At 47.6% G+C, this 12,911-nt stretch overlaps 1 protein-coding gene across 2 annotated transcripts in view; it reads left to right on the top strand.

Moving 5' to 3' along the window:
- PAK1IP1 (PAK1 interacting protein 1) overlaps nucleotides 1-12,911 on the top strand; it is a 193,325-nt gene that overhangs the window by 118,072 nt on the left and 62,342 nt on the right. For both annotated transcript variants that reach the window (XM_086964991.1, XM_086964990.1), the window contains 2 exons: nucleotides 291-436; nucleotides 1,697-1,794. In XM_086964991.1, the coding sequence (XP_086821117.1) occupies nucleotides 291-436; nucleotides 1,697-1,794 (244 nt within the window). The remainder of the gene's footprint in view (nucleotides 1-290; nucleotides 437-1,696; nucleotides 1,795-12,911) is intronic.

Raw genomic sequence — 12,911 nt, 5'->3', positions numbered from 1 at the left:
TCAGCCAGTGCATCATGACGAGTTACCCTTGTCATTAGCATTGAAGAGGTTAATGTTTGTGTGCTAATGGCTTTGTGTGGAAAAACTACATATATACTGAAATACCAAAACAAATCATTTAAAAATAAATTTTAAAAATGGCCCAGAACTCAACTTTACACATGGTCATGCATGGAAGTTTAGGGTAGGAGGTGACACGTAAGATAGTTTATTCCATTGCTTAAAGATGCTAAAGAGGAACATAGTAGACTATTACTCCTCAGTTATTCATTAATCTATTTTCTCTTCAGATGCGCACATTGTTCGATGGTCTCCTAAAGGTGATAAGTATATTGTGGTGGCAAATAACGTGGCAGATGTATACAAACTAGAGACTGCTTCAGTCATTGGTTCCATCACAACAGAGAAGAGGATTTCTTCCATTCAGTTTATCACGGTACGTATAAGACCATCACTGGACATTGACATGGAAATATTTTGTAAGCATCAGCATTTCATTGGGTTTGTGGTCGCAGTTGGGGCTAATACAATGTTAACTGTAAAGCAATCTATAATGAAGCAATTCTTATATCTGCACTATTCAAAAAGCCAAAGGTTAGCTGCCATGCTATATCCCTTCCACTATCTGCACGTAAAAAACACTTCCTGTATGGCCAAAAGTTAAAATTCTATATTTTCACTTTTCTGCTCCTTCTTCCTAATAGTATGCATATGCACCATCATACCTCCTTGCTGTTTAGTTTGTCTCTAAAGTTTCAAGAAAATCGCTTGTGTATTTAGCCAAGTCAGTTTCTTACTGTTACCAGTGAGTGACCAAGGGCAATTGTTTACTATCACCCTAATCCGTTGTATTCTTTCTTCACAAACTCTAAAGAATGGAGTCTTTTACCCATCAGTGAGTCCTTAAACACCTATTCATAGTTTACAGAACTCTGCATTGGACACAATAACTCAATAAGCAACCTTAAAAAATGTAATGAATCCAATTATTGTAGGTGTATGCTGTTGCTTTCACTCTCTTCCATCTTCAAATCTTTGCCCATTTTGGTAGAGTTGTGGCATCATAAGACCCACGATGCTGGGAATTTGGGTTGCCCTGGAAAAGATCTTGGTGTTTGTGCTTTAGTTTTTTTCTTTGATTGTCTGTTGTATCACTGGTATGCATATAAAAGATACAGTGTTAAAGTTGCACTCTAGGTGACAAATGAACTGTAATATGGAATAGTCAGCAAACGATTCCTTATTTACAATCCTTGCAAAGCATCTTATTCAAGGTAATTTTTACGTCGCCAAACCGCTGTAGCTTAGTACTAGTCACTTTGAATTTGGATTGCGATAGGGATTGGCATTCCAAACGGTCCGGTTTCAAATATGCAGATCCTAAATGGAGAACTGGGTTCTTTTTTTCAACTAGAAATATATTTGTTGCAGAGTACCTTACTAGTGTCTTCACGCTAAGGAAAACCATTTTGTTTACAAGGATCATATGTTTGAATGTGTTGTACTGCAAGTATAAAACCCATGGAATACTATTTCCAGTTAAATCTTGCCTTAAAAATGGTTTCTGACATTTTCTGAATACTTGCGCAGTTGAGTAACCTGTGTTTTAAGGAGACAGGAAGAAAACTTAAATTGTTTTAATAAATTGAAATTCTGATGGCAAAAGGATTTAGAATCTATTTTTATTTCTTCTTAGGATGACATCGTTGCACTTGCTGGTGAAGAAGAGGTTGTTCGAATATATGATTGCAATTCATTAGAGTCTTTGTGTGAATTTAAAGCTCATGAAAAAAGGTATTTATAGAGGGTTTCTTGATTTTATGTAACTTTAGACATTTTAAATGTTTTCATAAGGGGAAGGAAGAATGAATAGAGTGCCAGTAATTTATTCTGTAATGTGTTTTATGTGTACAGATGAGGTTTTAGGTCAAGATTATTGAATATTCAGTCAGGATCTAGACACATTACTTTTCCATCCTTGCATTATTAAACATGGACGCATTCCTCAGCTTATTTGATGCCACTATTTATTTCCTTTCTGCCTGTTTATCTGGGTTCCTTCTTGGAGTTAAATCATTAACGTGTATAGCAATGGCTGGATTGGGAACGGAAGAAGGGACGGATATATAACTTCTGCAGACTCTAAAGAACTGAATTGAAGTAGCTGTTCCAGTTTTTAGTGAGCACATAATTTAGCATAAAAAACAACAAGACACTAGTACATTTTGAAAATAATAGGTTTTGGAAAGAGTTTGGTGTACTGTCCAGCCAGTTAGTATTGCCACTGACCTTAGAAACATAGGGGCCAGATAATATTTGAAGTTAATTAAATTCCCTAGTACCTTCTCTAGTCATAGAAGCCATTTATTGCTCACAGGAAATAATGTCCAGGAAGTGTTGTCCTTTTAGAAAATTATGTCTCATTACTGTTATAAGGTTAATGTGTTCAGTAGATTTTAATCATATTTATGGCATTTATACTATTTCTTTAAAGTGCTGTAGAGACAATGAGCTGTAACACTGCCACACATACCAGGCTCAAGACTGCAGAAGTGACTCAATCTTGTGTGCCTTTTTTAATATTGAGCTATTTGGGTTGGGCAGCAAAGGAAAGACTATAATCTCTCTAGGCCCTCTTCCAACCTCACACACTCATTTAATCATCAACCCCCCTTCAATGGTAGGTTTTGCCTGCGATGGCACTTTCACGGTTGCTTGGAAGACACTTTGTTAGCTTATTTTGGGCTAAGAGCCTGCCCACCAGCAGCTATCTTGTAATGATTTTAGTTCTGGTTTAGGAAAAAGCATTATAAGATGTCATTGTCATTCGAAGATGGCTCCACGTGCGTTTCCCAGAGTATACTAAAGCAAGCAAAATTTGGCAAAGCCAATAGACCTAAGCCTGAACACTACAATTGTAACCTATTTCCATGCCAATGCTTTTTTTTAATGTGGTGTTTAGTTATCCGGCAGGGTTTTTAGAAAAACTCCATTGCCAAATGAAGTAATCATTTCCACCATTTGGTGACTCTAATTTGTGAACCCACAACTTAGATTTCAATCATCTTGCTTTGGTGGAATTAGGCTCACTGGTTCAGGGTTGTGCCCACTCTCCACTCTAAGTGGTCATATAGAGCATGTATTCACCCTAAAGGTAAATAGCCCATTAGCTACTACCCGTCACTCCCCTTGACACCACTAAATTGAGTTTAGGGGGCATCACTGATGCTGGGTATTTAGATTCTATGGATCTATAAGAAGAGATGTGAGACAACGAGAACTGAAGACTGCTGTGGACTTTTGCCTGTCCGCAGCAGTCTGGACAATCGTGACCGAATGACTAGTCCTGCAGCTCAGCAACTACCAAGAACCCCGGTATACTGCCAGCCCATCGCAAATTGCCAGCAATTCCCTTTGGAGGAGAGGAGCTACTCCCCTGCGGTCTGCAGGCACTGAAGAAGCAGAGTTCAGTTTACAATCTTTCCGCTCCCCAGTCAGCCTGACACCGCAGCCCCCAGGAAAAGGTACTTCTGCTCCAGAGGGTCAGATCTATCCCCCCACTGAGTGAGAGAACACCCGGACTACTCGGAGCCACAAAGCACCAAAACCCAGGGAACCGGACCGCTTGCAGCAACGAAAGCTGTGAGAGTCCAAACCAGAGTCCCACTACGCCAAGACCGAGCAGCAATCGGCACCGCAGAGACATCCGCACTGCAGAGACCTCTGCACTGCAGAGACCCACTCCCAGCTGTCCTGATATCTGAACCCTTAACCGGCCACACTGACAAATGCAAGGACCTTGGACGCTCAGAGCCCAGCCAACCTATCTAGTCAGCACCCGAACATCCCTGCCCGGTTACCAACGAACTAGCTGTGCTCCCTTATTCCCAGGACCCCTGTGACCTGAGGCGCCGGTTGGGTTTATTCACCTCAGCCATCCACAGCTGCTCAGTAACTGACAACTTCATAATCAATATCAAGAGGGATTCTACATAGAACCTACAGTGAGATTCTACACAAAACCAAGCATAATGTCACACATCTTCCCTCTTTACACCAAAAGAATGCTTAACATAACATAAGTGAAGGAAAGAATGTAACAGTGAACTTTGTAAAGAAAGTGAATAAAATCAGCATCAAGAAAAAAAACAATATAATTAGAGAAAATTAACAAACCTAGTCCTTCATATGCAAAGGAAATCTACGGACCCTCTGACTCCTCTCTCTGACATTAATGGGCAAGGAATGTGATCTCGACAGAGAGGACTCTGCATTAATTGCCAAGGAAAACTAGTAAGTGAGACCCCTAGGACTAGCAGCTGGATTACAATTAGAATTGACCAATACCACCCGGCTCTTATTCCAAATTCTGCCATCATTGGTCTTCACTGCATTCTTAAAAATCTTGACAACATTTCTAACTTTAGTGTACTTTGACCAGGGTTGACTACCTACAGGTGCCTTAATCTTCACCTGGTCACCCACATTCACATAATTGGTTTGAGCACATTTTTTATCATCAAAATACAATCGACTGCTTATCAAGCTCCCTTTGTTTCCAATCACCTATCTGGTTATCCTTCAACCCCTTGTTCAAACTCATCCATTCTGGACACAACTTAAGAGTTTGAGGCTTCTACCCTTGAGCAACTGAAAGGGAGATCTTCCTGTGGTCATATGAGGAGACATGCGATAAGCTGTGATCCTGTCTTGCAGGACAGCTTTCCAGTTCAAATTATTCACCCTGGCCAATTGTATGCTTTCTTTGAGAGTCTTGTTCACCCTTTCCACAGCCAAAATAGTTTCTGGATGGTAAACCAAACTTTTTTTATGGTTAATACCACAATCTTCCAGATAGGACTGGAATTCAGAAGAACAAAAGTGCGTCCCATTATCAAAGAGAATGTAATTGAGGAAAGCTTTCCCTCATGAATGTTTCCTCCATAAACTTGATGACACTAGCTGACGAAATATCCCTGACAGAAGTCATTTCAATCCATCTAGAATACAGATCCAGCACAACTATCAAATAGGGAGTATCACCAACACCAAAGATCCAACAATATAAGTGGCTATCTCATCTGGGTGTGGCCTGGTAACATGGCCGGCTAGACGTGTCTCTGTGGTGCTCCTACCCCGAATAGTAATTATCCTGCATAATCCTGGCGTTTTAGGAACCCTCCTAGCGCATATCTGCAGTGGAAACCTCCCCTGACTCGATGGTCCATGGTGGCCTCAGCCTGCAGTGGAAGACCGGCGATAAGGGCTGCGGCGAAAATTGGTGGGCGGTAGCCCACGACCCCGGGGAGTCCCTACCCGAGACCGACACAGTGTGCGGACCACAGGAGGGGGGCTAACCACTGGGAGATAGCGATCACACCGTAAGACCGAAAGGTGGGTCTCCACGTACTTGGGGTGCACTTTACGAGAGGCAACAGTGGCGGGACCTACTCCTGAGCCTAAGGCTGTGACCGCCCGGACAGACGCCCGATCCCGGAGTCGGTGACCATCGGGTGGAGCTCTGAGGCGGACATCGGGGGATGCAGTGGCGGCCCGTGACCCCGGTGAGTAGAGCCACACAGATAAATCAACAGTACAGCCCCAGGAGAGGGGAAGCAAATAGCGAGAGGGGGACCTTGCAGGCCGGAAGAAGAAGCTGCGCAAGGTCGCGGCTGTGCGGCCTGCACCCATTCTAGCCGGCCGCACCTGCATACTGAGAGCTAATGCAGGCCTGAATTGCAATGGGGCCGCTTCCAGTGCCCGGTTGCGGTGACGTGCGGCCGTACGCACCCAGGACTTGCCCCTTTGTTTCCTAGGACAAGAGAATCTGGAGGCCGGAGACTAACTATCACAGAGGCTGAAGGGGCGAATAGAGGCCTGCCTACACCCCAGCTGGTGAGTCGGGGGAAATGTGAATGCTTGGGGGCGATACAGTGGTGCTCCGTGCCAGAGGCCTTAGGCAGTACCTGGGAAGAAGAGGTGAGGGGAACCCCCTGCTTGGCGTAGCCCCTTGGAGCGAAGGAATTGGGCCAGAGGCGTTCTCTCCGCGAGTCAGCGGAAGGCCAGGTTCACAAGGATACTACACCGGAACTGTCCGGCAAGAGTGGCAGAGGGCCAGGCAACTCCCATGATTGGACTAACTGCCGGGCTGAAAGGGTAACACACCGTGACTGTCTGGCGGGGAGGGAAGGAAGGCCAGGTGACAGCTAAGAGCGACGGACGAGGGGCCTGCCTGATAGACACCGCTGAAACCCCGAGGGGAGGTGGACTGTCGGAAGGAACCCTTCCCTGGACTGCTTGAGGCAAAACTAGTTTTTGGTCAAGGAGCCCGCCGAGGCGTACCCTAGGGCGGCCTCGCTGATTATGGGGAGGGACAGACCCCTAAGAGGCGCCCAATCGAATAAAATTGTGCAATACACGGTCCCGGAGCGGGTTAGATGGACAGCCCTCGTGCAGACATGGAGCAGGGGTCCCACCAGGACTCCGCCGCTCGGGACAAGGCAGATATCTTGGAAGCGATCCAAGACTCCAGGGTAGCATTAGAGACCAAAATGGATGGGATGGCCATGGACATCAATCACCTGCGCCTGAATCTCAGGAAGGTGGTAGACAGGGTCACCATCACGGAAAGGACCGGAGTGCTCTGCGAACAGAGGGGTCAGGCAGCTGCAGGAGACGGTGACGGCACTCCAGGACCATACGGCCCGGCTGGAGAAAAGGGCGGAAGATGCGGAAGGCCACTCTAGAAGGAATAATCTCCGCTTTTTGGTATTCCCCGAAAAAGCGGAGGGGCCAGCAGCGAATCTATTTCTGGAGGACTGGATCGGCAGAGCGTTCCCCAACCTTAGGCTCTCCAAAACGTTTGTGGTGGAAAGGGCACATAGATCACTGGGGCCGCCCCAGATACCGGGATCCCGCCTAGAGCCTTGATTGCCCGGATGTATAACTTCAGGGAGTGGGACATGATCTTACAGCACATCCGTGCCAATGGCCCGCCTAGATTTGAGAACCAAGACATTCATATATACTAAAAAGTGCAAGTCCTGCGGAATGACTTCCTGAGTGTTAAACGCCGGATTAGTAGCCACAACATTAAATGCAGCCTGATGTTCCCGGCTAGGCTCCGAGTGCAGTACGCAGACATAGTCCATTTCTGTGGTACCCTATCGGAGGTAGCAGACTGTATGGACTCGTTGGACCTGACCGGCCCAGACTGGCCAGCCCAGGCCAAAATCAGGAGCAATCGACAAAAAACCAGCAATGTCGTGCAGAAGGACAACAGCGGCGGGAACAAGATCGGGTAGACTGAGGATGCATCCTGGTGGTACCGGATGGCACTCTTCGTACGGAGAGAGAGGCAATCCCGATGCAGAACCTGTTCTCTCCACTCAGTCTGGTGCAGGAAACACAGTCTGATGTGGATGGTGCCATAGGCCCGGCTGTAGAGGGCTCTGGAAACAAGTGAGCGAGGGTCCGGACGCTGAGATCGGGGGGTTTCTTACCCATGGACACTGAGTACCGGGTTTCGCCCACGGCGCAGTTGACTTTACCATGTGACTCATATGAACGGGCTTGAGCCCATTGGACTTGAGGAGGTAGGGTTGATAAATGTTGGAGGAGGGTACACCATTTCGCCAATAGGCTGGTTAGGTTCGCCGGCTGTGGACTGCTGAGGCAACCTGGCTAGACCTCGGCCGGGCGGGGCTGCGCAGTGCCAGTCAGTCGGCTGATTCACATAGTCTAAGTGGGAAGGGAGGTTTAAACGGACCTCGGTGGGTAAGTGTGGTTGTAATCGTTTTTTCAAGTTGAGAGGGGTATTCTAGGGGGTGGGTGGAGCTTTGGGGTGGGGTTCGGAGTCCTCAAACCAGGGTTGGTTGTGAGAATGAAGGGCTACCACCTGTGGGTGGGGGGAGTTGAGGTTTCCAGTTGTGGGGTTGTTGGGGTTTCCAGTTGTGGGGTTTTGGGATGCTGCCTGGTCTGGTCTATGTTGGTACACATGAGTTCGAAGGCGTCCTCCTCCTGAAGGGGCAAGATATGACGCTACTGGGGAGTCCCCACATCACAGGCGGGGGACTGCGATACCGAAAATACACTCCTTTCAGGGGATAACCAGAAATACAAACTGATCAAGTGGAACGTGCGGGAGCTCAATATTAGGGTGAAAAGGATCCGGGTGGCATCATACCTTAGGTGTTATGGGGTCAGTACAGCCCTACTCCAGGAAACCCACCTATGGGGAGACTATCTTAAATTCGTCCAACGCAGGTGTAGAGGTCAGTTTTTTGCTACATCCTACTCTGGGTTTGCTAGGGGAACGCTTATCTGGATGGCACTGGAAGTCTCCTTTAAGGCTGTGCATATTAATCAGGATCCTGACGGGAGGTTTGTGTTGGTGGTGGGGACCTTAGATGGGTGCAATATATGCCTTATCAATGTTTATGCCCCAAATAGCGATGATGGTGGGTTTTTGGGCCAAGTTATGGGGCACCTGGATCTGGACCCGGATACAGAATTGGTAGTGGCAGGTGACTAATTGCGCCCTGGATGGGGAGCTCTACCCATTCCCCCCAAAACTAGATGCCAAGCCTAGAGAACGAGAAGCGATGAGCCAAATGCTTCACAATTTTTGTTTACTGGACGTGTGGCGCCATTGTAACCCTAGTCGTAGAATGTACTCTTATCACACTCCTGCTGCCAATACCTAAAGTAGGTTAGACTATTTCTTCATTCAAAAGACGGCGGTATATCGGGTAGCAGAGACGCAATACCTAGCCCGCTATTTGTCATATCATTCCCCGCTCCTAATTGCATACTCGCTGGCCCGAAAGAGGTCGAAGGTACTGCTCTGGAGGCGCAATATCGAAGCCTTTGGTGACCCGTTCTATAAAGACGCCAAATCGAAGGAGCTGGACGATTATATGGAGGTCAACTGACGCTCTGCTGGCACTGGGGAGACCGAGTGGGATCCAATGAAGGTGGTGGTACGGGGGATATGTATGTCCATGGAGGTGGGGGTTAAAGTTTAGGAGTGTGACCTGCGGCAGCAGGAGGAACGGTTAGCGGCTTTGGAAAAAGAACTTCCCACGAATACGGTCGGCGGAATGGGATGACGTGCGGCGGCAGATAGGACATATGAGACTCACTAGGCAAATATGCTAGAACAGCGAGTCGGCGTCGATGGTATTCGGAAGGAGATAGGGTTGGTTAGAGCAGAGGCTCAGCCTTGCCCCATCCTGGCACTTAAAAACGACCTTGGACAGATGGTGTGTATACTCAACATGAAATAAATAACGTATTCCTGGCCCACTTAAGCAAATTATACTCTGAGAGCCAGTCACCCATGACCCTTGAGGCGGTGGAGGCCTATTTGGCAGAAGTGGACCTGCCTAGTATCGACGCGGAAAGTCAGGACGCCCGGGGTGGCCCCTTCAGTGGGGAAGAAATACGAGCGCCAATCGCCCACCTAAAGACCGCAAAGTCCCTGGGAATGGATGGTATAGCAGCCGAACTCTACAAAGAGTACGGTGGAGTACTGATCCCCAAAGTACTAACGATCACAGTGGAAGCCGAGGAACGCGGTATGCTCCCAGAATCCATGCGGGAAGCGCGGATTGTGATGATCCCCAAACTTTGGAAGGACCACTTCCTACCCGGCTCACATATCTCTATGCTGAATGTTGATCTTTATATTATCAGCCAGGTGTTGGCGTCTAGGCTCCTCCCCTATCTTCGGTGGCTGGTCCATGATAACCAGTCCCGGTTTATACCGGGCAGAAATATGTTGCTGAATATCCGCCGCCTGGCGCATGTTATGTAATCTTTGGAGGGACGGGCCCAACAGAGCACCTTGGTGTTCCTCGATATCCAACAGGCATTCAACTCGATTAGTTGGGCTTACCTTTCGCAGGTTCTGCTTAAAATGGGCCTAGTAGTTATTTGCAAACTGGATTAAACTGCTATATGCTCATCCGATGGCGAGGGTATGTACGGGACGTTACGCGTCCGACACATTTCCTTTAGCAAGGGGGACCTCTTCCCCTGTTATTTGCCCTGGCAATGGAGCCATTGGTGTGTCATCTGCGCCAGTTACTGGTGGCACAGGGCATACGTGTGGGGGATTCGGAGCATGTGGTGTCAATGTACGCAGATGACGCGTTAATATACCTGAACCGGCCTTCCCAGTCATTGCCGTCATTGGCGCTGGCCCAATTCGCTGGGGCCTCTGGGCTTCACATTAACAGAACAAAGTCACAGCTCTTAGCGATTGGGACAGAGAGCGACTTGGGGGACCAACGCCCGGTGCTAGTGCTTCCATGGGTTGAGGACACGGTCCGATACCTAGAGATATGGGTTGGGAGGACTGAGGCAGTGTTTTATCAGCACAATATGGGGAGGATAATTTGGGGGCTGGAGTGTAGTATTACCTTTTGGAACACTCTTAACCTATCCCTGATGGCAAAGATTGCATTAATAAAGATGGTAGTCCTACCCTGATGTCTCCATACCATGCAAGGCTCCTTCATTGAAATTCTGCATCTGGTATTTAGGGAACTCGATAAATTGCTGGTCCAACTACTATGGAACGGAAAGCGATGCAGGGTTAGTTTAGTAGTCATGAAACGCAGTTGGGGTAAAGGGGGTTTGGAGATCCCAGACTTGGCACTTTATTATTTTGCATCGCAATTGCAACATGCCATTGCCTGGTTGGACGCCGATCCCTCCAGGGAGAGGTCATTGTTGGCAGGTACGTATGGAGACAGGTAGCTCGGGGCGTTGTTATGGCGGGCCGGGGGGCTCATGATGCGCGGTCCTCCTTTGGTGCAGCCTGGAGCTGCAATTTGGAACAGAGTGGTCCGGATAATAATTCGTGATAGACCTTTCGCCCCGGAGGCGATCTTCTGGCTGATGCCACCCTTTGCTCGTCTTGACCAAGTGATGTCAGTAGAGGCCTGGAAGGCGGGGGGCTGCCTAATGTTGTCGGACCTCTACCCGGATGGTAAATTTATTACTTATCAGGAGGCAGTGGCCACCTTAGAGTTGAGAACAGGGCAGTTCTTGCAGTATGCCAAACTAGCAGCAACGGCATGGCAATCGTGGCCCACATTTCCAGACGTCCCAGGACACACCGAAACCCTGGTCACTATGATTGCTATGGTGGGAGGGAGAAAGTGTTACTCATCTCTAAAGAGCGTTGAGGGATGACAAAAAGAACGGCCCCCTAAACAAGAAAAAATGGCAGCAGGTGTGTCCACAGGAGGTCACGACGCGAGACTGGGAAAAAATACACGGGAGTGTGCGGAAGGTGGCGGTGAACAATTACTTTAAGCAAATCCAGTACAACGTAATACATATGAGGTACCTCTCGCCCTGGAGGCTGAACGCCATTGATGGCTCCAGTGACCCTCACTGTCCCAGGTATTGCTATGACCCGGCAGATATTCTGCATATGGTATGGACGTGCCCAACGATCCAGACGTATTGGAGGTCAGGTTATTGGGGATCTGAGCCGGATAACTGGATGGGCTATAGACTTGAAGCCACGCACTTGTCTACTGGGCTTGATTCCTAGGGACCCGAAACGTAAGATAAGCAGGCGGGTCCTGGTCCTGGGTCTAGTCATAGCCAAGAGGCGTTTTGCGATCCACTGGTTAACTAAGCAAGGACCGCTACGGGCAAAATGGAGGACGGATTTACGAGAATGGGCCCTGACAGAGGAGGGGCACATAAGGAGCACCAGGAGGGATCCCAAGCTGCCAGAGGTTTTAATGGCATGGGGAGCGAGGATGCAGGAGATAGTGAGACAGGCCTCCCAAGTCACAATAGACAGCGCGGTTGAGACGTCCTCTGCAGAGGGGAGGGCCCCAGGACAGGGGAGGGAGACGTAGGGTGACCCCGCTTGATCACTGAGATACGTGGACCTCGAGTTACATAGACCTGGTAGAGGGAAGGGTAGGGCAGGGAGGGGGGATGTTGGGAAGGGAAGTGGACATGGGAGGCGGGGGGAGTTTCTTACAGTTGGGTATGATTATGTATGGAAAAAACAAAAAGAAGACTAACCAAAGATAATGTTAAGGGGAGTGGACTCTCTACGGTTGCGAATTCCGTTATCGTTGATGGATATCTTTACTGTGATGTTCCTCACCTTGACTGAGGTGGACGAAATGTAAACATGTTGTTATGGATATGCGCTGCCGATTTTGGAGAAAACCCAATAAAGAAGTTTTTAAAAAGTGGTATCTCATCCGAGGGATGTTCAGGTACCCTCCTACAGACCATGGGCATCTGTTTGGTATTTAATATTTTATCACTGGTACAACACTCCAGGCAATCTCGAACCATCCTTTCAATCTCCTTATCCATCCCTGGCCACCAGAATTGCATTCTCAAATACTCCTTCGTTTTCAAGATGAACAACATGCGCAAGACTAAGAAGCCTACTCCGCACAACCAATGGTGGAACAAGCTATGGTACCCCGAACAAGCACACCATCCACAAGACAATTCCTCACCAACTAAAGACCAGGGTTTCTCAAGATGTCTATTCTTTCCCAACAGAAGCAACTCAATAACTTTCGTAATTTCATGATCATTTCCAATTTCGGTTTTCCACTCAGACTTATCTATCGCACCTAATGTGATTTCACAGACATTTATCACTTCATTCACCAGACTCTCCTCATCTGAACCAATTACCTTTACATCAACTAATCCAGATAGGCAATCAGCAGATTTGTTGATAACTCCTGGAATATAATCCACATCAAAATCAAACTCTTGAAGTGAAATGAGCCACTTCTTAATTCTTGAAGAAATAATATCTAGCCCTTTTTTAGAAAGCACATCTTTTAAGGTAGTTTTTTTGACCACAGTAGGCAGTGAATGGTGAGTCTGTGGTATCAAGTCCATTCCTT

Source organism: Lissotriton vulgaris, chromosome 4_1, assembly GCF_964263255.1.
Source record: "Lissotriton vulgaris chromosome 4_1, aLisVul1.2, whole genome shotgun sequence".
NCBI classification, from domain to species: domain Eukaryota; kingdom Metazoa; phylum Chordata; class Amphibia; order Caudata; family Salamandridae; genus Lissotriton; species Lissotriton vulgaris.
The sequence above is the reverse complement of the archived record's forward strand: the minus strand, read 5'-3'. Positions and strand labels throughout refer to the sequence as shown.